General features: G+C 39.3%; 1 protein-coding gene and 1 long non-coding RNA gene across 8 annotated transcripts in view; one reads left to right on the forward strand and one right to left on the reverse strand.

Moving 5' to 3' along the window:
• The window catches only part of KIF27 (kinesin family member 27), an 85,679-nt gene extending 61,810 nt beyond the window's left edge, over positions 1-23,869 (forward strand). For 5 of the 6 annotated variants that reach the window (XM_037998559.2, XM_007969606.3, XM_073021491.1 and 2 more), the window contains 5 exons: positions 3,159-3,374; positions 8,666-8,872; positions 11,895-12,093; positions 18,105-18,269; positions 23,014-23,869. In XM_037998559.2, coding sequence (XP_037854487.1) covers positions 3,159-3,374; positions 8,666-8,872; positions 11,895-12,093; positions 18,105-18,269; positions 23,014-23,498 — 1,272 coding nt within the window. In that variant the 3' untranslated portion in view covers positions 23,499-23,869. Of the gene's footprint in view, positions 1-3,158; positions 3,375-8,665; positions 8,873-11,894; positions 12,094-18,104; positions 18,270-21,968; positions 22,074-23,013 lie in introns of all 6 variants that reach the window. The other variant, XR_012094740.1, reaches the window with a different exon arrangement.
• LOC119624385 (uncharacterized) overlaps positions 13,649-27,046 on the reverse strand; it is a 28,752-nt gene continuing 15,354 nt past the window's right edge. Inside the window, exons 4-5 of one of the 2 annotated variants that reach the window (XR_005240464.2) lie at positions 17,335-17,861; positions 13,649-16,083 (exon numbers count right to left, since the gene is read on the reverse strand). This is a non-coding gene — a long non-coding RNA (uncharacterized lncRNA). Of the gene's footprint in view, positions 16,084-17,334; positions 19,087-27,046 lie in introns of those variants that run through there. The other variant, XR_012094741.1, reaches the window with a different exon arrangement.

The following is a 27,046-nucleotide window of genomic DNA, read 5'->3' on the forward strand; positions in this document are numbered from 1 at the left end:
GGAACAGTTTGCAAATTCCAGGGAACACAGCAATGCAAATTGTTATGAATAATAGGGACCAGACCCAGGTGACATTGGGATGACAGGAATGTAAGGTAAAGCTAAGGGAGGCTTAACTTTATATTGGCTGATCTTCTCTCCAGGTTGGCGCAAGGTTTCATTATATCTTAACTAAACTATCCAAATAGCCTAGAAATTTTCTTTCTCTTTTCCGTCCTTTGAGTGCCTCTTCCTTCTGCCTTCCTTTTTAATTAATTAATTATTATTTATTTATTTATTATTATTATACTTTAAGTTCTAGGGTACATGTGCATAACGTGCAGGTTTGTTACATATGTATACTTGTGCCATGTATGTGCTGCACCCATCAACTCGTCAGCACCCATCAACTCGTCATTTACATCAGGTATAACTCCCAATGCAATCCCTCCCCCCTCCCCCCTCCCCATGATAGGCCCTGGTGTGTGATGTTCCCCTTCCCGAGTCCAAGTGATCTCATTGTTCAGTTCCCACCTATGAGTGAGAACATGCGGTGTTTGGTTTTCTGTTCTTGTGATAGTTTGCTAAGAATGATGGTTTCCAGCTGCATCCATGTCCCTACAAAGGACACAAGCTCATCCTTTTTTATGGCTGCATAGTATTCCATGGTGTATATGTGCCACATTTTCTTAATCCAATCTGTCACTGATGGACATTTGGGTTGATTCCAAGTCTTTGCTATTGTGAATAGTGCCGCAATAAACATACGTGTGCATGTGTCTTTATAGCAGCATGATTTATAATCCTTTGGGTATATACCCAGTAATGGGATGGCTGGGTCATATGGTACATCTAGTTCTAGATCCTTGAGGAATCGCCATACTGTTTTCCATAATGGTTGAACTAGTTTACAATCCCACCAACAGTGTAAAAGTGTTCCTATTTCTCCACATCCTCTCCAGCACCTGTTGTTTCCTGACTTTTTAATGATCGCCATTCTAACTGGTGTGAGATGGTATCTCATTGTGGTTTTGATTTGCATTTCTCTGATGGCCAGTGATGATGAGCATTTTTTCATGTGTGTTGGCTGTATGAATGTCTTCTTTTGAGAAATGTCTGTTCATATCCTTTGTCCACTTTTTGATGGGGTTGTTTGTTTTTTTCTTGTAAATTTGTTTGAGTTCTTTGTAGGTTCTGGATATTAGCCCTTTGTCAGATGAGTAGATTGCAAAAATTTTCTCCCATTCTGTAGGTCGCCTGTTCACTCTGATGGTAGTTTCTTTTGCTATGCAGAAGCTCTTTAGTTTAATGAGATCCCATTTGTCAATTTTGGCTTTTGTTGCCGTTGCTTTTGGTGTTTTAGACATGAAGTCTTTGCCCATGCCTATGTCCTGAATGGTACTACCTAGGTTTTCTTCTAGGATTTTTATGGTATTAGGTCTAACATTTAAGTCTCTAATCCATCTTGAATTAATTTTCGTATAAGGAGTAAGGAAAGGATCCAGTTTCAGCTTTCTACAAAAAGCTTATGATCAAGCCCACCATGATCAAGTGGGCTTCATCCCTGGGATGCAAGGCTGGTTCAACATTCGCAAATCAATAAACATAATCTAGCATATAAACAGAACCAAAGACAAGAACCATATGATTATATCAATAGATGCAGAAAAGGCTTTTGACAAAATTCAACAGCCCTTCATGCTAAAAATGCTCAATAAATTCGGTATTGATGGAACGTACCTCAAAATAATAAGAGCTATTTATGACAAACCCACAGCCAATATCATACTGAATGGGCAAAAACTGGAAAAATTCCCTTTGAAAACTGGCACAAGACAGGGATGTCCTCTCTCACCACTCGTATTCAACATAGTGTTGGAAGTTCTGGCTAGGGCAATCAGGCAAGAGAAAGAAATCAAGGGTATTCAGTTAGGAAAAGAAGAAGTCAAATTGTCCCTCTTTGCAGATGACATGATTGTATATTTAGAAAACCCCATTGTCTCAGCCCAAAATCTCCTTAGGCTGATAAGCAACTTCAGCAAAGTCTCAGGATACAAAATTAATGTGCAAAAATCACAAGCATGCTTATACACCAGTAACAGACAAACAGAGAGCCAAATCATGAATGAACTTCCATTCACAGTTGCGTCAAAGAGAATAAAATACCTAGGAATCCAACTTACAAGGGATGTAAAGGACCTCTTCAAGGAGAACTACAAACCACTGCTCAGTGAAATCAAAGAGGACACAAACAAATGGAAGAACATACCATGCTCATGGATAGGAAGCATCAATATCGTGAAAATGGCCATACTGCCCAAGGTTATTTATAGATTCAATGCCATCCCCATCAAGCTACCAATGAGTTTCTTCAGAGAATTGGAAAAAACTGCTTTAAAGTTCATATGGAACCAAAAAAGAGCCCGCATCTCCAAGACAATCCTAAGTCAAAAGAACAAAGCTGGAGGCATCACGCTACCTGACTTCAAACTATACTACAAGGCTACAGTAACCAAAACAGCATGGTACTAGTACCAAAACAGAGATATAGACCAATGGAACGGAACAGAGTCCTCAGAAATAATACCACACATCTACAGCCATCTGATCTTGACAAACCTGAGAGAAACAAGAAATGGGGAAAGGATTCCCTATTTAATAAATGGTACAGGGAAAATTGGCTAAATAAACGTTTTTTTAAAAAAGGCATTCAACTTAAGATTTTAGAAAATGAACACCCCGGGTGGGCGCGGTGTCTCACGTCTGTAGTCTCAGAACTTTGGGGGCTGAGGCGGGTGGATTACCTGAGGTCAGGAGTTCAAGACCAGCCTGGCCAACATGGTAAAACCCTGTCTCTACTGAAAATACAAAAAATTAACTGTGCGAGGTGGCAAGCGCCTGTAATCCCAGCAACTCGGGAGGCTGAAGCAGGAGAATCGCTTGAACCTGGGAAGCGGAGATTGCAGTCAGCTGAGGTCGCACCATTGCACTCTACCCTGGGGAACAAGAGCAAAACTCCATCTCAAAAACAAAAAAAAAGAAAATGAATACCCCCTCCCTCAATAATGTAAAACCTAAAAATATATTCATTTAGCAATTTTCTCTATGTTTTTCCTAATTTTTATGCAGTCTAGATTTCTAGTAACTGTTTTTGGTGTCTGGTGGGTTGTATCTTTTAGGCCTTAAACACAGATAGTTTGAAAATATCAACTCGCCTGAACTTATTGGAACAAGAGTTGTCTGAAAAGAATGTGCAGCTCCAGACCAGCACAGCTGAGGAGAAAATAAAGATTTCAGAACAAGTTGAAGTCCTCCAGAAAGAAAAGGATCAGCTCCAGAAACGAAGAAACAGTGTGGATGAAAAACTTAAAAATGGCAGAGTGTTATCACCTGAAGTAAGTCAGTATTCTTTGGAACTGGAGGTGCTGTATGATGGATCACTGGAGTGATTTCCTCAGTCTTTTTCACATAATCATAAATATTATCCGTTAAACTTGGTTTTGAGATTTTGTCAGATGTAGTGAATTCACCTGGCACTTATTTGGCACCATAAACCATGCTTGACTAGAGACTGAGATATCCTTACATAGTGGTCCATGGACATGGCCCCTTCCTGGCACTGCCAGGCATTTGGAAACTATTACTTTCCTTGAGTATATTTGCTTCCTCGGCTGGGGTTTCTCGTCTGAAATCACAGAACATAGAAAATGATTTGAGGGACTCTTTTGGAGGGCACCTGACTTTTCTCTATACATATTTCATGAATGATACTAGGTAATTTATTACATACAACAGATGCCTAAGGAATTAGGGGTTAATTCTTTCCATGAAACCTTGGTTGAGAAGGCCCAGTGTCCATATTATGTCCAGCCAAATAGATGCATAAAATTCCAATCCCAGTAAAAGACCTTTTAGTTACAGTTACAGTTTTTTAAAACTATAGTTTTAGTTCTAGTTTTTTAAAACTATGTAGAAGATGATTCATTTACAGGCTGTCAAATTGCCCCAGACTTTGTCTTTTTTCAAAATTTTCAGTCAGTTGGCAGTGGTACCTGTACCTTACTTCATCAGAGAAAGATGAATTTTTGAATCGGAACTGCCTCCCCAGGTATTTATTGTTGGTGTCTTATCATTACCAAAGCAAGGGAAAGTTGCTCAGAGAAGGTAAATAGCTGAGAATCACACACATTGGTGAATCTTGTAGTGTTTTAGTTTGGAGCAAGTGACAGGAAGTTAAGGGGACTAGTTAAGAAATAGGAGCAAGGATAACGTTAGAGAAATAGGAGCAAGGATAACGTTAGATTGTTGCTCATTGAGAACTGATGAAAGGATTGATTTACAAATTAATCCTTGACTGGGGGCTAAGTGGCAGTTGAAAGGAACATTATAGACTTCTATTGCCCTGTTTTATAATTTAAGCTGGGTAAATGTGCAGAGGAACAGAGAGCCAGGTTGTCCTCCCAAGGTGTTAAATTGGAGTCCAAGGCTTATAGATTTGAAGACATGAGAGCCTAAGATACAGCAGAATTCAAATATTTAAGGAATTCTGCCTGCCTGTGACTATAACTAAGCTCTATAGAAGAAGCCAAAAAAAAAAAAAAAAAAAAAAAAAAAGTATTATGTTTCCCTTGAGAAATTAATATTCTATTTGGGAAAACAGGTAAAAATATAAGAAAACTCTAAACTCTGAAGGACATTGAAAATCAAGTTGTGGATAATGTATTTACAGCTATACCTCGTACATTATTTATTCAAAGCAATGAAGTGATCATTTGGGGGAAGATTCATCAAGGCAGCCTCAGTAGATCAGAATCTTGAGCTAGATTATGAAAAACATGATATGCAGTGGCAGATATGAGAAGTCCGTTTTAGATAGAACATCTTTGAATAAGGCACAGAGATGAGAATTAACAAATTATGTTTGCAGTAGGGTAGAGTTCCATTAATATCAAGAAATATTTAGGTTTCTATTTCATGTGGGATCCTGTAACAAAAAGCATTTACAGATTTGTGGTGAAAATATAGTATGATGCATGATACCTATTTTGCAGCTATTCTGGACTGGGGTTTGAGGGAAGGATAAGCCTCCTACAACTGGTAGAGTTCTAATTAGTCACATGAGCTTCTATGTACCTTTCTTCCACATGGTTGGTTCTTCTTAGTGTAGCTCTCAAGTGAGGCTCTGCTCTTACCACAATTTTAAAGCCAAGGTTAATATTCCCAAATAGATCTGTCACTAGCAGATGATCAAGAGCATGAGATTCTGATGTGACACAAGGTATCAATAAAATCTAGTTGGAATGGCTTGCTATCTTAATGTCTTTAAACTTGTTTAGGATTATTTTCTCTTTCTACAGTAAATTAAAATATTTTTCCTAATTTTATTACTTTATGGAAATTGATAGATTTTAGATCATTACACTAATAGAAGATTACTCAACAATTTACTACAGACAAGTCACAGTGCTCTTTTTTTTTTTTTTTTGGTAAAATTCAGAAACTAAAATTAAAGAATACTTGAACCTTAGGTTTCTAATAATACAGAGTAGTTGCTTAGTAAGTAGGGAGGAAAATATAAGAACTATTATCTTTATTTAATCTTTTAAACTTTCAATTTCGCATTTTATGAGAACATACAATTTTTTTTTGGAAATGGAGTCTCTGTTGCTCAGGCTGAAGTGTAGTGGTGCGATCTCGGCTCACTGCCTCTGCCTCCTGGGTTCAAGCAATTCTCCTGCCTCAGCCTCCCGAGTAGCTGGGATTACAGACTTGTGCCACCATGCCCAGCTAATTTTTTTTTTTTTTTTTTTTTTTTTTTCCGAGACAGAGTCTTGCTCTGTCACCAGGCTAGAGTGCAGTGGCATGATCCCAGCTCATTGCAACCTCCACCTCCCTGGTTCAAGCGATTCCCCTGTTGCAATCTCCCAAGTAGCTGGGATTACAGGCACGTGCCATCACGCCTGGCTAATTTTTTGTATTTTAGTAGAGATGGGGTTTCATCACGTTGACCAAGATGGTCTCGATCTCCTGACCTCGTGATCCGCCCACCTTGGCCTCCCAAAGTGCTGGGATTACAGGCGTGAGCCACTGCGCCCAGCCTAATTTGTGTATTTTTAGTAGAGACGAGGTTTCGCTATGTTGGTCAGGCTGGTCTCGAACTCCTGACCTCAAGTGATCCACCCGCCTCAGCCTCCCAAAGTGCTGGGTTTACAGGCATGAGCCACCGCACCCTGCTGAGAACATATAATTTATAGAGAAATCTATGCAGTGCTTGCTTAAAAGTTATCATTAGTTTTTTGTTTCATTTTACTTGGGCTCTGGACCAGCAGCAACAGCATCACCTGGGATCTTGTTAGAAATGCAGATCCTTAGGCCCCAATTGGACTTGCTGGATCAGAATCTGAATTCTAGTGAGCTCCTCGGTACACATTAAAGTTGAAAAGCAGTGTTCAATCATAAAACAGTCAACTCTTGATAACCTGTGGTTTGTATTGTGACAAATTTTTCATCCCAGGATAGTTTCCCATTGCCACGTATCTTGTCAACCTATACCTATTGCTGAGTTAGAGGGAACTACAAACATTGATATGCTGCAGCCTCACTGGAGCGGGCTGTCCTTGGGTTTCTATATTCATACTACCTTATATTATCTCAGTACTTCCTTAACTTAGATCCAAAACCATAGAAACTGAATTTATATGAAATTGTCCTCAGCCACGTATAAAGGCAAACTCTTCACATTTGTTTTTGATTAAATATAGTCACAGTATGAATTCAAAAGTCAAGTACAGTAAAGTCCTCACTGAACATTGTGGATAGGTTCTTGGAAATTGTGACTTTAAGAGACACCATGTACATCAGGTCCTCAAATTACATTGTTTTCCTTCAACATAGTTGCTTTTGTTATGAAGTTAATAGGAAAAAAAAATTATTGTATTATATATTGTTTCTCTTAAAGTCACAGCTTCCAAGAACCTATTGATGATAAGGACTTACTCTATTTTGGATAATTCACTTTTATTTGTGGCTCTTCTTACTTGTTCACCTAAGTACATTTTAGTATTTAAGGGTTTTTTTTCTTGAAAAGGTAAATATTATTTTATTCCTTATGAAGCAATGATCAAACTATCAAATTCCATATGGTTAGTGATTGCACAGAGAAAAAGAATGGCTGATGAGCATTTTTCTTTAGGTAGATCAGAAATATTCACACTCTTGGCCAGGCATGGTGGCTCACACCTATAATCCCATCACGTTGGGAGGCTGAGGCAGGCAGATCACCTGAAGTCAGGAGTTCCAAGACCAACCTGGCCAATGTGGCGAAACCCCTTCTCAACTAAAAATACAAAAATTAGCTAGGCGTGATGGCATGCACTTATAATCCCAGCTACTTGGGAGGCTGAGGCAGGAGAATTGCTTAAATCCTTAAACCCAAGAGGTGGAGGTTGCAGTGAGCTGAGATCCCACCACGACCCTGTCTCAGAAAGAAAAAAAAAAAAAAAAGAAAGAAAGAAATATTCACATTATTTTCCTTTGGGGTGTTAGGGGGAGGAGTGGAGAGAAATAACATGGGTCCTGTAACCAAGGACACATGAAAAATTTTTTCTCCTCTTTCTTAACAGATACTGAGTTCAAACTATATAATAAGTACTGTGCTGGGCAATAAGGGTGTGCAGATGGACAAGACAGTCTGCCACAGGAACTTATTGAGGTGGCCTCCACAATAGGTATAGGTATATGGAAACATATATCCAAGTCTCACCAATCTGAGGTAATTCCTTGCCAGAGATTTGTATCACCAACATAACATGTATTTGGATAGTTCAAAGAACTGGAAGAGCTGGGCATGGTAGCGTGTGCCTGTAGTCCCAGCTACTCAGGAGGGCAAGGTAGGAGGTTCGCTTGAGCCAAGAGTTTGAGTTCAGCCTGGGCAACATAGTGAGACCCTGTGTCCAAAAAAAAAAAAAAAAGAAAAAAAAACTTGTAGGTTTTCCGACAGGGATTCATCGATCTTCTCTGGTATGTGAAAAAATACTATGCTGCCCTATTTTATAACGCCTACATTTTCCTTCTAATAACATTTCATAGGAATCTTATGAAATATGTCAGATACTTAAATCCTCACTACTTTTTAATGCCATATTGTGCTTTTTTTTATTACTAGTTCTTAACTTATTCTAAATGTTTAGAGTAAGTTATTCCCTCTAGGCAGTATATTGTTTTGATAGATCATTGAAGGGACAACAGTAAATCTCTGGATCTCACTAGTGGAAATATTGACACATAATATGCACTTTAGGGGTTATGGAGGAGATACATGACAATACTGCTAATCCTGTGGGCTTAGGCTTTGTTCAAGTATATTCCTTGGATTAGATGATCAGCATTTGTTGTATGACCTTGGAACATTTCAGAACTCACCTAAACTTCTGTCTTTTCCATTTCATTCCATCAGGTTTATTGTGAGGGCTTAACGATTATGTTAATATGTTGTGTGTGTGTGTGTGTGTGTGTGTGTGTATACATGTGTGTATATATGGTATAGCAAGCACTCAAAAAACATTTTCTTAAAATCTAGTAAAAGAGTGGTAATGTCCATTAGACTCAAATAGTTTAGTAGGATCTGAGTATATGACATCAAAGTTAAACTATTTCATTTAAAATGAGTGATTTCTGTTATATCTAGGAAGAACATGTTCTTTTCCAACTTGAAGAAGGGATTGAAGCTTTGGAAGCTGCAATTGAATATAAGAATGAAAGTATCCAGCGTCGCCGGAACTCACTTAGAGCATCATTCCATAACCTCTCTCATAGTGAAGCAAATGTCTTGGAACAAATAGCTTGCCTGAGTCCTGTTGAGATTAGAGCTATTCTTTTCAGATATTTCAATAAGGTTTGTTTTTGAGGGTCAGAATATTTTTCTTATAAAGATGGGTCAAGATGCTTACATCCTACATTTATTTTGAATTTTTAAAGAAATTGAAAGACTAAAAAATTTGATGGTGTAACTACAAATTTAAGCATGATTTCTCTTTATAGAACTAAATGTTGTCATCTGAAAGCTTTGTGATTATCCAAATATGTAGGCCTAACTTTGTGAGGTTCTTAAAGTTAGAGGGTCTTTCAAAAGAAGTCCTTTTTGAAAGTTTTTAAAACCAAAGAATTTAAGTTATATTCCTTGCTCATTATTTCTTGGATGATTTCTAGATTTGGATGTTGCTACCTGGCACTCATGAAAAATCAAAGGCCCTCCAAGTTTTGATTCCCTTTCCTTCATTGCTATAGGGTAGAGGAATCTGTACTTTCTCGTCATGTATTAGTTGAAATGAAGATGAAGTGGTGTATCAGTGGCAAAGATAATAATAGATTTTATTAACCTGAATGTACCTAAATCAATTAAAATGTTGTATTTTTTACAGATTAAACCATTTTCTAATCCAGAGATGTTTCACAGCATTGAGAACTATATCCATCTTTTCTCTAATGTCTTTTCCACTTAAGATATATATTATGAAGTGTTAAACAATGAGATAACCCTTTCTCTGAAAAGTACATTCAATTTATGGGAATATCTGACAATTAATGAAAAATGAAACACTGATATTTTAAAATTAAGTCCTAAGGCCGGGCGCAGTGGCTCATGCCTGTAATCCCAGCACTTTGGGAGGCTGAGTCAAGAGAATCATTTGAGCCCAGAATTTGAGATCCTGTCTCTACAAAAAATACCAGAATTAGCCGGGTGTGGTAGCATACACTTGTAGTCCTAGATAGTTGGGAGGCTGAGGCAGGAGGATCACATGAGCCCAGGAATTTGAGTTTGTAGTGAGCTATGATCATTACTGCACTTCAGCCTGGGGCAACAGAGCAACAGCCTGTCTCAAAAAAATTAAATAAAATTATAATTCTGTAAAATAAGGAAGAAAAATGACAAATGTTATGCACAGCCTCCTCTTGGATAATCATCATCAGTAGTAAGCTGCTGTTACTGTTATTGATGAGAGTGCATCCTATTATTGCATGTTTGGAGGGTAGAAAGATGGTGGAGTCCTTTGATATAGATAACTCTTTATGCTGCTCTTTTTTTTTTTCCCCTGAGACGGAGTCTCACTCTGTTGTCCAGGCTGGTGTGATCTCGGCTCACTGCAACCTCCGCCCTCTGGGTTCAAGCAATTCTCCTGCCTCAGCCTCCTGAGTAGCTAGGATTACAGGCATATGCTACCATGCCCAGCTAACGTTTGTATTTTTAGTAGAGATGGGGTTTCACCATGTTGGCCAGGCTGGTCTCAAACTCCTGACCTCGTGACCCTCCTGCCTCGGCCTCCCAAAGTGCTGGGATTACAGGTGTGAGCCACCCCACCTGGCCCTTGTGCTACTCTTAAAGCAAGGCAACCTGACTAAGGTCAGTGGATTTTCTGATCCTGGGAACCCCTGTATTAATGATTATTTTTCTGGAGAGGTCATTAGATTATTAACAAGTTCTGTGATGTAGACATTATCTGAAGTATTTTTACTTTACATCAGCAGGGAAGAATCCAATAGACAAAATGCATAACATGGCTGGGTGTGGTGGCTTTGGGACACTGAGGTAGGAGGATCCCAGTGCTTTGGGACACCGAGGCAGGAGGATCACTTGAGGCCAGGAATTCAAGACTAGCTTGGGCAACATAGTGAGACCCTGTCTCTATGAAAAAATTTTTTTAAAAAATTAGCCAGGCATGATGGCATGTACCTGTGCTCCCAGCTATGTGGGAGGCTGAGGTGGGAGGATCACTTGATCTCAGGAGTTGGAAGCTGCAGTGAACTATGATTACACCACTGCACTCCAACCTGAGGTGACAGAGTGAGACTCCATCTTAACAACAACAACAACAAAACACCCAAACTGTCACTTATTTATAACATCCATTCTGGAGTTTAAACTTGGAATTGTCTAGATGTTTCAAGAATCTTTACCCTCTCACTATCCACTTAGACTAGAGAAATAAAGTTACAGAATTATTAAATGTAAACCACATAGATTACATTTAAGAAATTATGGAAGGGTGATTATTAGAGCGACAGTACATTAAAAATGAAAGGGTTGGCCGGGCGCGGTGGCTCACGCCTGTAATCCCAACACTTTGGGAGGCTGAGGCGGGTGGATTACAAGGCCAGGAGATTGAGACTATCCTGGCTAACACGGTGAAACCCCATCTCTACTAAAAATACAAAAAATTAGCTGGGCGTGGTGGTGAGCGCCTGTAGTCCCAGCTGCTTGGGAGACTGAGGCAGGAGAATAGCGTGAACCTGGGAGGCGGAGCTTACAGTGAGCCGAGATCGCGCCACTGCACTCCAGCCTGGGCAATAGAGCGAACTCCATCTCAAAAAAAAAAAAAAAAAAAAAAAGTAATAGAAAGTGTCATCAAATCAGAATTCCAACAAATTCTTTTTTTTTTTTTTTTTCTTTTCGAGATGGAGTTTTGCTCTTGTCACCCAGGCTGGAGTGCAATGGGGCGACCTTGGCCCCACTGCAACCTCCGCCTCCCGGGTTTAAGGCATTCTCCTGCTTCAGCCTCCCAAGTAGCTGGGATTACAGGCATGCACCACCACACCCAGCTAATTTTGTATTTTTTTTTAGTAGAGATAGGGTTTTACCATGTTGGTCAGGTGGTCTCAAACTCCCACCTCAGCCTCCCAAAGTGCTGGGATTACAGGCATGAGCCACCGTGCCTAGCCTGAATTCCAACATATTCAAAAGGCTGTTAGGTTGTTTTGTAAATATGTTGCAAAGCATTTGCCTAAGGACCCAATACCTGGCAGGAATCATTTACACTATGGAGATTAAGGAAATTGATCTTTAAGTAGCCTAAGAAAAGTAGATTATTATATTAGCTTATCTAAGACACACTTAACAGGTCAAAATATGTATTTGCTAGGTGGTGAATTTGCGAGAAGCTGAACGGAAACAACAGTTATATAATGAAGAAATGAAAATGAAAGTTCTGGAACGGGATAATATGGTTCGTGAATTAGAATCTGCATTGGACCATCTAAAATTGCAGTGTGACCGGAGACTGACCCTCCAGCAAAAGGAACATGAACAAAAGATGCAGTTGCTGTTACATCATTTCAAAGGTAACTTCCCCTTTTTGACAGTTAGGTAAAGTCGATGTGTAGGTGGGGGTACTGGAGGAAGACACGACAGAATTTGATCACTTAAAAGCTCAACATGTTTAAATAGTTGCTACTTGTCTAAGTTTTTGGGCTTTACATGCTTTGGTTGCTGCATTTTGGGACAGTTGACTTTGTTGTAGGGCTATTCGTGCTTGGAATGCCCTCCCTTCTGCCTGCCTCCAGTATGCACATAAGAACTGCTACAATCCTGTCAGCTTGTTGTTGGTCTAGTCTTTATGTAGAAATGTGGGATTAATTCAGGCTTTTTGGTATACAGTTGAATTTTTTTTTATTTCCCAGGGATATAATACTATCATATTTAAGTTATTTTCCACTCACAAAATTAAAGTGATAGGTTCTGTCATATTCCTAGTTATATTTCTGGTTATAATTGTCAGTTGATTATAAAATTTTATGCATTAAAGTTATATCTTGGGTCAAAATTATACTGCCATTGATGGGCACGTACCATTATCAGTGAGCAGTAGTTCACCACCCCAACTCTGAGAGAAAACTCTCAGAGTGATCTGGCCTCATTTTACCTAAGCATATGGCCAGTATACAGACAGCTACTATGGCAGCAAAATCATTGTTAGGTGATACTGTTACTCCTTCAATTCAAGCTGCTTAGTCTTGATTCTCATAAACCCATAACTGAAAATAGATCAAAAGGGATCTGGAAGAAGCAACCTGAGTAAGCAGAAAACTGGAAAAAATCTGTGAATTTGAGTGTTGAGGCAATTTGCCTCTAAGTTAATTCTGTCACTGGTTAATTAGCAACCAGTTGCCTAATGACAATTTCCTTGCAAGATCTCACACATCATTACATTCTAATATGCTCTCCTTACCTTAGTTTAGTTCTGAAACTGATATTTTAATATTTTTTAAAGTGACTGGGATTATACCACAAAAGTTCATGCTATGGCCAAATAAGAATATATAAAAACTTGGCCAAACATGGTGGCTCATCCCTGTAATCCCAGCACTTTGGGAGGCTGAGTGAAGAGGATCGTTTGAGCCCAGAAATTCGAGACCATCCTGGACAACATGGTGAAACCCCATCTCTACAAAAAATACAAAAAACCAGCCAAGCGTGGTGGCACGCGCCTGTAGTCCCAGCTACTTGGGAGGCTGAGATGGGAGGATCACCTGAGTCCCAGAGGTTGAGCCTGCAGTGGCTGTGGTCACACCACTGCACTCCAGCCTGGGTGACAGAGTAAGACCCTGTCTCAAAAAAAAAAAAAAAAAAAAAGTAAAAAAGTCATTCATTTCTATAGCTGTACAAATTGTTCATAACAAAGTTGTGGCTGGGTGCAGTGGCTCATGCCTATAGTCCCAGCATTTTGGAAGGTTGTGGTAGGAGGCTTACTTGAAAGCAGCCTGGGCACCATAGTAGGACCCCATCTGTATTAATCAAGGATCTCTAAAGGGACAGAACTAATATGATATATATACACACACACACACACACACGAGATATATAAAATATATAGGATATATATCGGACATATATATATAAATATAAAGGGGAGTTTATTGTATTGACTTACACGATCACAAGGTCCCACAATAGGCTGTCTGCAAGCTTGAGGAGCAAGGAAGCCAGCCCGAGTCTCAAAACTAAAGAACTTGGAGTCTGATGTTCGAGGACAGGAAGCACTCAGCATGGGAGACAGATATAGGCTAGGAGGCTAGGCCAGTCTCACCTTCTTATGTTTTTTGCCTGCTTTATATGCATTGGCAGCTGATTAGATGGTGTACCAGATTAAGGTTGGATCTGCCTTCCCCAGCCCACTGACTCAAATGTTAACCTCCTTTGGCCACACCCTCACAGACACACCCAGGATCAATACTTTGCATCCTTCAATCCAATCAAGTTGACACTCAGTATTAACCATCACAAGTCCATCCCTTGTCAACTTGAACTCATGTATACACATCTCCTGAGATCATACATAATCTTCAAATAAAGATAATAGGTTATAATTACACCTAACATAATACAGCTGTCCTTCGTACAACCAGAAATGCACCAATCCCCAACCCAAACGCTAATACAGAAAGTTAACAATACTTAAATGCTGATGTGAAGTCAATAAATCTTGTGTCACGTGATAAAGGAAAAGGAAAATGAAGATATTTTCTTCGTACAAGTGTATACATGCACAAACATGTTTTTAACAAAATAAGGAGGAAATATGACAGTTACAGTCCTCGTTTCTGCAGCTGGTCACGTGGTCATGGCTGGTATTGATGACTACCTTCTTCTGCTACCCATTCTGTATTCCCTTTGCCTTCAGCAAACACCTCAGCAGGTTGTGGGTTTTTTTCCTAGTGGAGTGACCCAAACCTTCATTCCTGAAGGGTCTGGACCATTTGTAGTCCTGACTGGATTGGGCTGTTGTAGATTCCCATTGACCTTAATCACAGAGCATGGTAATATTAAGCGACGCCCTAATGGATCTCCTGTATTTCGTGCATACTCTTCCTTACTTCTGTTATGGAGTAGTAGACTGATTTCATCTTGATAGTCCAGGTCACCCAGCCAACACTGTAACTCCCTTCTTAGCCTGTTGACTTAAAGGTAGGTGGAGCCCAAAGTGTCCAGGTGGCAATCTTAACTTTTAATTGTGTGTCTCCTGGTGGCTGTGTTCCTTCCTCTGGAACAAAGACCTCTAGGCCAGCAGAACGTAATGCTGCGGGAACAGAAAGCAAAAATGTTGCTACTGGATCACTAGGGGTGATGGTGGGTGGTGCCACTTCCACTTCCACCCCTTGGTCCCTGGACCCGTGAATCCTGGCTATGGGAGAAACAGTATCATATATTAGATGCTGATGCAGAGCATATATGGCCTTCTGGAGAACTTTGTCCCAGCCCTGCAAAGTATTATCATCTAGTTGGTGTTGTAATTGTGACTTCAAAAGGCCATTCCACTGTTCTATCAATCTAGCTGCTTCAGGGTGATAGGGACCTTCATCGTGTGAATGACCAGTGAATCCCATGAGCATGAGCCCACTGCCACACTTCTTTAGCCATGAAGTGAGTGACTTGGTCAGAGGCAATGCTGTGTGGAATACCATGACAGTGGATAAGGCATTCTGTGAGTCCACGGATGGTAATCTTGGCAGAAGTATTGCATGCAGGATAGGCAAACCCACATCCGGAGTTAAGTGTCTATTCCAGTGAGGACAAACCTTTGCCCTTTCCATGACAGAAGAGGTCCAATATAATCAACCTGCCACCAGGTAGCTGGCTGATCACCCTGAGGAATGGTGCCATATTGAGGGCTCAGTGTTGGTCTCTGCTGCTGGCAAATTGGGCACTCAGCAGTGGCTGTAGCCAGGTCAGCCTTGGTGAGTGGAAATCCCTGTTGCTGAGCCCACATTCCTGCCACCATGGCCACTTTGTTCGTGGGCCCATTGGGCAATGAAAGGGGTGCCTGAGGAAAGAGGCTGAGTGGTGTCCACAAAATGGGTTATCGTACCCGCTTGATTATTAAAATCCTCGTCTGCTGAGGTCACCTGTTGGTGAACACTCACATGGGATACAAATATCTTCACAGTTTTTGACTACTCAGAGAGGTCCATCCACATATCTCTTCCCCAAAATTCTTTGTCACCAGTTTTCCAATCATGCTTCTTCTAAGTCTCTAACCATTCAGCGAAACCACTGGCTACAGCCCATGAATCAGTATATAACCGCATATCTGGCCATTTCTTCTTCCATGCAAAGTGCACAACCAGGTGCACTGCTCGAATTTCTGCCCACTGGGAAGATCTCCCTTCACTGGTGTCCTTCAGGTATGTCCTAGAAAGGGGCTGTAGTGCCACAGCTGTCCACTTTCAGGTGGTGCCTGCATATCGTGCAGAACCATCTGTGAACCAGGCCCTAGTCTTCTCTTCCTCTGTCAACTGGTCATAGGAAACTCCCCATGAGGCCATTGGTGCAGGCTGGGGAGAGAAGGCAGGGTGGTGAGTGGAGACCATGGGCATTTGTGCCACTTCCTCATGTAACTTATGCCTTCAGGACCTGCTTGAGCCTGATCACATATATAGCATTTCTATTTGATGATGGAATGCTGCTGTGCACGACCCACTTTATAGCTAGATGGGTCAGAAAGCACTCTGTTCATGATGGGCAGTTCAGGTCACATGGTGACTTGATGACCCATAGTCAAACATTCAGTTTCCACCAAAGCCCAGTAACAGGCCAAGAGCTGTCTCTCAAAAGAAGAGTAGTTATCTACAGAAGATGGCAGGGCCTTGCTCCAAAATCCTAGAAGCCTCTGCTGTGATTCACCTATGGGGACCAGCCAGAGGCTCCAAACAGCATCCCTGTGTGCCACTGACACCTCAAGCACCATTGGATCTGCTGGGTCATATGGCCCAAGGGGCAGGGAGCTTGCACAGCAGCCTGGACCTACTGCAGAGCCTTCTCCTCTTCTGCACACCATTCAAAACTGGCAGCCTTTCAGGTCACTCGATAAATGGGCCAGAGTAACACACCCAAATGGGGAATGTGCTGCCTTCAAAATCCAAATAGGCCCACTAGGCGTTGTGCCTCTTTTCTTGGTTGTAGGAAGGGCCAAATGCAGAAACTTATCCTTCACCTTAGAAGGAATATCTCGACAGGCCCCACACCACTGGACCCCTAGAAATTTTACTGAGGTAGAAGAGTTCATCATCTTCTTTCATCACTTTGTCCACTGAACTTAGGAGCAACCAACCAGTTTCATTATGTTCCGTGGTTCTCCACATATGGTCAAATTTATTACGTACAGAGTCACTAAACTCCTTGCCTCTCATGAGCAGTGAATCAGGAGTGTCAAATGCATTTATTTTGCATAATTCCCTAAACAGTTCATGCCAAGGACTATCAGTATTCTCCGTACTATTAGAAGTAGAGTCCTTAGCATTTCTGGGTCTAATCAGATTAAGCAGCTAACTCCAGAAACCCCAAAACCAACAAAAGAACTCCATCCTTAATATTCTGTTCCTCTAGAACCACTCCTGGTACCAAAACCTATATTAGTCAGGGTTCTCTAGAGGGACAAGGGACAGAACTAATAGAATACATATATATATAAAAAAATATATATATAGATAACTATATAAATATATATAGATATCTATATAAATATATCTATCTATAAATATATCTGTCTACATATATATATAAAGGGGAGTTTATTATTAACTTACACAATCACAAGGTCCCATGGTAGGCTGTCTGCAAGCTTGAGGAGCAAGAAGAGCCAGTCTGAGTCTCGAAACTGAAGAGCCTGGAGTCTGATGTTCAAGGACAGGAAGCATCCAGCATGGAGAAAGATGTAGGCTGGGAGGCTAGGTCAGTCTTGCCTTTTTATGTTTTTCTGCCTGCTTTATATTCACTGGCAGCTGATTAGATGGTTCCCACCAGATTAAGGGTGGGTGTGCCTTCCCCAGCCCACTGACTCAAATGTTAACCTCCTTTGGCAACACCCTCACAGACACAGTCAATACTTGGCATCAATACCTGACATCCAAATTGTGGCTGAAAACAAACCCATTCAGGTAACAGATATGCGTAACATGCTTATATAGTCCAGGGGCTGTGTTAAAACATAATTTTGCAGCTGGGCATGGTGGCTCATGTCTGTAATCCCAGCACTTTGGGAAGCCGAGGCAGGTGGATCACGAGGTCAGGAGATCGAGACCATCCTGGCTAACACGATGAAACCCCGTTTCTACTAAAAATACAAAAAAATTAGCTGGGTGCGGTGCCAGGCACCTGTAGTCCCAGCTACTCGGGAGGCTGAGGTAGGAGAATGGTGTGAACCCAGGAGGCGGAACTGGCAGTGAGCCGAGCAGCTCGCGCCACTGCACTCCAGCTTGGGCGACAGTGTGAAACTCTGTCTCAAACAAACAAACAAAAACATAATTTTGCATCATTTATGTAAAACTGATTTTAAATGCAAATTTTTGTTGTATAGAACAAGATGAAGAAGGCATTATGGAAACTTTCAAAACATATGAAGATAAAATCCAGCAGTTGGAAAAAGATCTTTATTTCTATAAGAAAACCAGCCGGGATCTTAAGAAGAAACTTAAGGAACTGGTAGGCGAAGCAATTCGGCGGCAACTAGCACCATCAGAGTGTAAGACTTTTAGTGTTGTCACTCTGTTTCTCTAGCGTTTGGTGAAGTCATGCCAGCTTTGTAGTGTAGCCTTTACCAATTGATTGGGTTACTTAGGATTGATACTTCTGTTTGTCTCTGTAAACAAAAATCGTTGTCTAAGATAGAACCACATGAGAAGTGAATGAATGAACAAACTTATAGATGCAAAGGAAATGATCAATTATTGATTGTCTGCCATGTGCCAGGGGCTTGTAGACCTTAACTCATTTAATCCCTAAATTAACTCTATAATCTAACATAGCTGTTGTATTTCAATTTTATAGTAAATTAAGCCTTCTGATTATCATTTAAAAAGGTGTAAGGTAGATAAAAGTATGTATTTTTAAGATAAATCAGGTCTTTTTATATATCATGATCCCTGGAAATTAAAAAATACAATAGAACCTATTTTTAAGATGAAGATGTTTCCTTGTATAATTATATGTAGATATGTAGATTTAGCGCATTCCTAAATGAAATGATAACATATGACAAAATATACTTTGCAAAAGTAAAAAATACTATGAAGGTAATATATTGCTATGATTAAAATATACCCTCTTTAAGATAGCTGAATATATAGGAATCAATATTTCTAAAATAATAAAGTCTACATTGTATAAAAGAATTAGCTAATAATGCTAATAACTTAATTGTAATAACTTCAGTAATTTAAGTATAGTTTATGAAAAGCTTGACTTTAAAATCTTTTAGGCACACACTGATTTTTTACCTGGAAAGAAAACTACTTAAAGATGGGCACACAAGATGTAAGAAGACCAGTGAAAAATAATATGGATGAGCAATGAAGTGATACATGCTGAATATGTCATAGAAGTAGAATTGGTCAGGTGCGGTGGCTCACGCCTGTAATCCCAGCACTTTGGGAGGCCAAGGCGGGTGGATCACTGGAGGTCAGGAGTTCAAGACCAACCTGACCAACATGGTGAAACCCCGTCTCTATTAAAAAATACAAAATTAGCTGGGTGTGGTGGTGCATGCTTGTAATCCCAGCTACTTATGAGGCTGAGGCAGGAGAATCACTTGAACCTGGGAGGCTGAGGTTGCAGTGAGCCGAGATCATGCCATTGCACTCCAACCTGGGCAACAAGAGCGAAACTCTGTCTCAAAAAAATGCTAACTTATATTTGTGACACTTATCATGTATAGACATTTTCAAAAATAATTCCCTTTAGCCCCCAAACTCAGGATAGGCTGAGGTCTGCTAACTGCATTTTCAGATGAGGCCATTGACGCTTAGAGAAGGCAAGTGACGTATGGACAGAACAATAACTATAACATAGTCAATGTTGTCCCTCATCTTCTGACTGCTGGTTCAGTATTCCAGGATAAAAGTTGCCTTAGGATAAAGATGTGATACAAACATATAAATCCTGCCAAAGAGATGACACTTTCTGATTCTCAGTATAGTAATACAGAGGTACTTACCGATAAACTCATTTACTTGAAATACTGCTGGCTATATATAGCTAAAACTTTAACTTGAAACATTACTTGCCAAAAATTAAAAAGTAAACAGGTATCAAGTAAGAAACAGAATAATCAACATAAGACCACTTTAGCTTTTAAAAAAAATCTACTGTCAAATTTGAGGTATCTGATATTAGACATCTAGTTTGTAAATGGCCCATGTTTATGCCACTGAGTCTACTAGACATTTCTTTAAAATGACAATGTGATATACAGGTTTAAGAAATCAGGATCTTCATCCTGCTCTTTAACCAAACACACAAATCTAAAACATAGTTAATTTTGGAGAGGTGTACAATGAGAATAACACTGTTCTGACCAACTAACCCAAGGAGTCTAGTCTTGATAATGACGTTGGAGATACTATTCAGCTAATTTGCTATTCTACCTAGAAACATTTAAAATACTTCTATTTTTGGCTATAAAAAGTAATGTATAGTCATTATAGAAAAATCTGAAAATGAAGAAAACAAATCAGTTATAATCCTACCCACATTTGAGCATAATTCTTTTCATATTTTCCCCATGCTTTAAAATATACAGTTGCAACTATATTGGGGATATAGTTTACACTACATCCTATCTCATAATGCTACTCTAATATAATGACATGAAACAAGGTTTGTTTGAATTATAAAATGTAGCAATTTATATCAAACTCTTGAGTTCCAGAAAATGTTTTACATGCTTAATAATCAGTATCCTAGTTAATAAATAACTATCTTGGTATTTGGTGCAGTGTTTTTTTGTTTATTTTTTGTTTTTGAGATGGAGTTCCATTCTTGTTACCCAGGCTGGAGTACAGTGGCGCTATCTCAGCTCACTGCAACCTCCACCTCCTGGGTTCAAGTGATTCTCCTGCCTCAGCCTCCCGAGTAATTGCAGGTGCCACCACCAGGCCCGGCTAATTTTTTGTATTTTTAGTAGAGACCATTTCGGCCAGGCTGGTCTCGAACCCCTGACCTCAGGTGATCTACCAGCCTCGGCCTCCCAAAGTGCTGGGATGACAGGCGTGAGCCGCCGTGCCTGGCAGTTCAGTGGGTTTTGATAGAAGACTGTCTACAAGACTTATATTTTCTTTGAATATTTTTGGCATTTTCATATTGCAGAAAAATTCATCTTTTGACTAAAATATCTTGGGTCACTTGATGGTCATCCTATGTTACAGTGTATATGTCTTCTAACAGGATAAAATCAGTTTTATATGAACCTGCATTCTCTCTACTTATATTTAAACCTATCCTCGTATCAATTTAAATCACTATAAAACTATGTGTAAGGATAATGGAGTCAAAAGATCTGGGGTGGAATCCTTACTTCTTTCACTAGTCATCTGACCTTGGGCAAATTAATCTTTCCCTAGTTGGTTCCCTCAATTATAAAATTCTGGAAAAGGGAAACTTTCTTGTGAAGAATCCAACTGGGCTTTGGAGTGAGCCTCAGCAATGAGCCTCTTATCATCTTTTGAAAATAAGATGTCTTACTCCTTCCCCCACATACTGTCATCTGGGGAGCACGAATTTTTTTTTTTTTTTTTTTTTTTTTTTTTTTTTTTTTAGAGTTGGGGTCTCGCTCTGTTGCCCAGGCTGGAGTGTAGTGGTACAATCATGGCTCACTGCAGCCTCAAACTCCTGGGCTTGAGCAATCCTCCCACCTCAGCCTCTCGAGTAGCTGGGGCTACAGGCATGAACCACTGCATCCAGCTAGGGTGCAACATTTTTAAAAGCTTCCCAGTGACTCTGAAGTACAGCAAAGTCTGGGAGCCACTGTCTGTGGTCAACTTTGTATGAGTTCCATGTACGAGGATCTAGATCATTTGCTATTTTAGATTGTTTGATTTTGAGGTAATTTTAAAAACTAGAGAGTCAGTTATGTTTTAAACCAGGGGTTACAAACTAGAATGCCTACCTGAGCCAGGGAAGCCACAGTGAGCAGTGGGGACTGCAGCAGTCATCTAAATGGTCAGTGGCAACTGTGTTCCAGCTGCTGTTGCAATTTAGAAACTGTTAACTCTTACAGTTTTTCTATAAAAGCTGTAAATCTCTATTTTTATAAGAAACTTTTCAATTTTTAAATTTTGAGTCAAGTATTACTAACATTATAGGCTGAGCAAAACATGTCTCTGGGCCAGATTTGTCTTGGGAGCTGCCAATGTGCAACCTGTGTTTTAAAACTTTGTCTTTGCAGGACTGGGCCAGGCACGGTGGCTCATGCCTTAATTCCAGCACTTTGGGAGGCCAAGGTGGGCGGATCACCTGAGGTCAGGAGATCGAGACCATCCTGCCTAACACGGTGAAACCCCGTCTCTACTAAAAATACAAAAACTAGCCGGGCGTGGTGGCGGGCGCCTGTAGTCCCGGCTACTCAGGAGGCTGAGGCAGGAGAATGGTGTGAACCCGGGAGGCGGAGCTTGCAGTGAGCCGAGATCGTGCCACTGCACTCCAGCCTGGGCGACAGAGCAAGACTCCATCTCAAAAAAAAAAAGAAAAGAAAAACGTTGTCTTCGCAGGATGAAAAGTATACTAAGCATGCATCAATGTTAAAGTTGGCATTTTTCATCATATTAGGTCTAGTACCTATAATGCATTTCCCTTAAGCAAGTTTTTGTCTTTGATATCAGATATTCTTTAAGAACCTCTAGCTTTGATCTCTTCCCTCTAATTCCAGTGGGGTGTCCCCACCTAGGGCGTATTCTCTCATTTCCATTTTGATGACAGAAATTGTGGCACACACCCCATAGTACATTCAGACAGCAGAACACTGCTATCATGCTGGGAGTGCCAACCAAGACCAGACTTCCACACATATAATGCCAAGTCCCAGAGTTTTCCCTTGAGATACGGGGCAGAGCCAATATTATCCAGTGCTGGCATCACTTGGCCATGATTTAGAATTCACTAGTAGCAAGACCAGCAGAGAAGGCAAGCATGGAAAGGCACAAGAGGCGCCCAAAGCACTCTTATGTTTCCAGGGAGTACCAAACCCCCGAAAGACTATTTCTCAACTTTGTTCCATGAATTAAAGTTGTGAGTTATTCACATGCAAGATGCCTATAAGTGAAATAAAAATATATTCACACATCTGTTCATCTAAAATAAGTCATTTAACAAAAAAGTTGAAAAATATTATGCATATTGGGTGATAATAATGTATTTATGTTAAGATGTTTTGATTAAAACACCTAATTTTGAGGAAATAATATCTAATTTTTTGGTTTGGGGATTATTTTTAGATCATGAGGCTGGAGATGGAGTCCTGAAGCCAGAAGGAGGAGGCATGCTTTCAGAAGAATTAAAATGGGCATCCAGACCTGAAAGTATGAAATTAAGTGGAAGAGAAAGAGAAATGGACAGTTCAGCAAGCAGCTTAAGAACACAGCCAAATCCTCAGAAGCTCTGGGAAGATATCCCAGAATTACCTCCAATTCATAGTTCTTTAGCACCCCCCAGTGGGCATATGTTAAGTAATGAGGATAAAACAGAAATAGGTGATAATCAGTTTACAAAATCTCACAGTCGACTATCATCCCAAATTCTGGTTGCGGGAAATGTGGGACAGCTTCATGGTATTACACCGGTAAAACTGTGTCGAAAAGAATTACGTCAAATTTCCGCCTTAGAACTATCATTGCGACGTTCCAGTCTTGGAGTTGGGGTTGTATCAATGGCTGCTGATTCCATCGAAGTATCTAGGAAACCAAGTGACTTAAAAACTTAGATATTTAATAATAGAACTTTTAGTAGATATGTAAAAAGATTCCTTTTTCTAACCTGTTAAAAACTAAAGCTCAATTTCACTACCTCTTTCCTCAGAATAAAGGAAGAAGGGGAGGAAGGAATCTCTAATTCTTTTATATACTATAGATGTGTACATCTTCTATAGAATACTTGGGGAGTTTAATTTATATTTCCATAGTAATCAAACATGTTTTCCAATACTTGATAACATTTAAATATTTACATTTATAAATACACTTAAATGTTTTTCCAGGCATATTTGAAGAATAAAACTAATAATAGACTAAAATATCTATCAAGTATGTATTATTATATAATATAAATGTACATTATATTATAAAAGTATTTTACAATATAACTATATTATTGTTATTCTCAAATACAAGTATATTGTTATTTTTAAAAGATCCAGCTAAATACTGCTTTTGTCAGAGGGAGTCACCTGCTGCATATGTGGGCTAAGACAACCTCTCAGCTTTATGGATTGAGGCTCATTTACAGTCCTCAGAGCTCCCAGAAATGGTCAGTCTTGACTTTTTAAACATGCTCACTGTTCTGTTTCTGGAATTTTTTTGGATTTTTAAAAATTTATAATGTTATATTTTTTGTTTACTAATATTATGCAATATAAGTTTTCATGCCTTTCCTGCTCTATACACTCAATATATCTCTCACTATGCTACTAAAATTGGGAGAAGTGGATGCTGTTCCATGGAATAGGGAAATGATAGAATAAAACTAAAGCACTGTAACATTTCAAGAGAAAGAACACTGGTTATGACATCTCCGGTCATACAGAGTATGTCTGTAAAGCCTGAAGTCTCGCCAAAGCATCTTTAATGATCTGATGGGCTTAAGTCTGATATTTTTCTCTACAACCTCCTTAGTCAGGCTTTGCAAACTGGCCAAACTACATTGGGGCTGTAAATATGTCAATGAAATTTTTACTAAAATCTCCAAGTTTTTCTGGCCAAAATTTTACTATATAATGTACAATTTAGTTTGGAATTAAGAACTAAACAGTTTACCCACCAAATGTAGCTTGTACTTTTTTGTACTTTTTTTTTTTTTTTTTTTCTTTTTCTTTTTTTTTTTTTTGAGACGGAGTCTTGCTCTGTCGCCCAGGCTGGAGTGCAGTGGCCAGATCTCGGCTCACTGCAAGCTCCGCCTCCCGGGTTCACGCCATTCTCCTGCCTCAGCCTCCCGAGTAGCTGGGACTACAGGCACCCGCCACCTCGCCTGGCTAGTTTTTTGTAATATTTAGTAGAGACGGGGTTTCACCGTGTTAGCCAGGATGGTCTCGATCTCCTGACCTCGTGATCCACCCGTCTCCGCCTCCCAAAGTGCGGGGATTACAGGCTTGAGCCACCGCGCCCGGCCAGCTTGTACTTTTTAACTATATTTTTCAGTTACAGGAAACATCCATTGTAATGACCTGAGAAATTATTTTGTTACTTAAGTTGTTCTTTGTTACTTTTCCAAACTTTCACTTGTCAACCAAGGTTGAGTTTCTTAAACTTAAATTAATGTTTGGGTGGGGGCTGTAGCAAAACCATCCTGACATGGATGCTTACTCAGAGTCACCCACTTCCTTGCTGAATCCATTTTTTCTAATGTAGTGCTGCTACAGACCTTTTCCTTTTGTCCTTCCCTCTGTTACTATGGACTTGATCACCTCACATAGGACCCAAACTGTCACCCTGTGCTCAAAGACTTAAGGCTTCCTTTCTCTCATTGCTAGCCCCTAGGGAGTAGAGTTTCTCGGTCTCCTTGCTAAAAACCAGTTCCTTTAGGAAACAAATCAAAACAAAACCAGCTTATAAAAAGGAAAATAGTTTCTCTTTTAAGCATGGTACTAACATTTATTTAAATTAAATAGATTTCTGTAGACTTACCTGGGAATGAAACAATTTTTAATATTGGTCCAATGAGATACTATTTTCTAAATTTCAAAAAACTAATTTACAAACTAACTGGGAAATTTTATTTTTACCAGATTGAAGTCAGATTCTGGTTTCCAGCTAGTCTTCCATTTTTATAAATTTATGTATATTCATATATATAAATATAAGTCATATAAACCAAAGGTAAAACATACACATTATAAATATGTATAAATGCACTGACCTTTTGCCATTTTTTATATATATATATTTTATATATGTATATACACACTTGTATATATACAGGTATATAAGGAAATGTGTATTTCCACAGGTAAAACAAGTATATGTAAATTAATTATTTCTAATTAAGGCATAGCACATTACTTAATCTTACAAGGAATTTATCATTAGGACCTTCATTAATAAATACATATTTATTTAAATATATTATTGCTGTGCTTTGTTGAAGGCACTGACCTTTTACCATTGTCTATATATATACACTTGTATATAAACACTTGTGTATATATATAGTGTATATATACTTGTATATAAATATAGGGTATACATTATACATTATTTTGTTATATATTTTATATCATATAATGATACATAGTTATATATAGATACACTTTGTATATATACATATAGAAATAATATATAATGGTCAACGGTCAGTGCCTTTAACAAGCATAGCAATCATATATTTATAAATATGTATTTATTAATGAAGATCCTAATTATAAGTTCCTTGTAAGATTAAGTAATGTGCTATGCCTTATTTAGAAATAATGTATTTAAGAATGTATTCTGATAGGCCGGGCGCAGTGGCTCACGCCTGTAATCCCAGCACTTTGGGAGGCCGAGGCGGGTGGATCACCTGAGGTCAGGAGTTCGAGACCAGCCTGACCAACATGGAGAAACCTCGTCTCTACCAAAAATACAAAATTAGCTGGGCGTGGTGGCGCATGCCTATAATTCCAGCTACTAGGGAGGCTGAGGCAGGAGAATTGCTTGAGCCTGGGAGGCGGAGGTTGTGGTGAGCCGAGATCGTGCCATTGCACTCCAGCCTGGGCAACAAGAGTGAAACTCCGCCTCAAAAAAAAAAAAAAAAAAAAAAAAAAAGAATGTATTCTGATACTGGAATCCTACTTGCTCAAGAAATTAACACATACTTGGTTTACCGTGGAAATACACATTTCCTCAAAGCCAACTCACTAATAAAGCAAAATTTATATGAAAACAACAATGATTAGGTTTGATTATGCAACTGTGAGTTGATTTCTAAATAACAAAGGTATGGTTTTTTCCTGCCTTTTGGTGAAACATATATCCTTTACATAGTATGACAGATTTCATGCCACATATGCAAACACACATATAAATAACGTCATGAATAATATATTCTGGAAATGAACCTCTGGTCATTCTAGTTTAGTCAGTGTTCTCACAAAGGAAAGAAAAAATCAGACACCTAACCAAGGCAAGTAAAATTATTGTTTTACATTTACTAATAATGATTTTACTCTTTTTCACATGCTTTTTCTAAACATTTTGTCACTTTATTGCCTTTTTGCATGTATATAAAATGTTTGTGGTTTTCTTTTTTTTATTACGTTCTTTTTTTCTCTAACAGTAACAA

Source organism: Chlorocebus sabaeus, chromosome 12, assembly GCF_047675955.1.
Source record: "Chlorocebus sabaeus isolate Y175 chromosome 12, mChlSab1.0.hap1, whole genome shotgun sequence".
Classification (NCBI taxonomy): domain Eukaryota; kingdom Metazoa; phylum Chordata; class Mammalia; order Primates; family Cercopithecidae; genus Chlorocebus; species Chlorocebus sabaeus.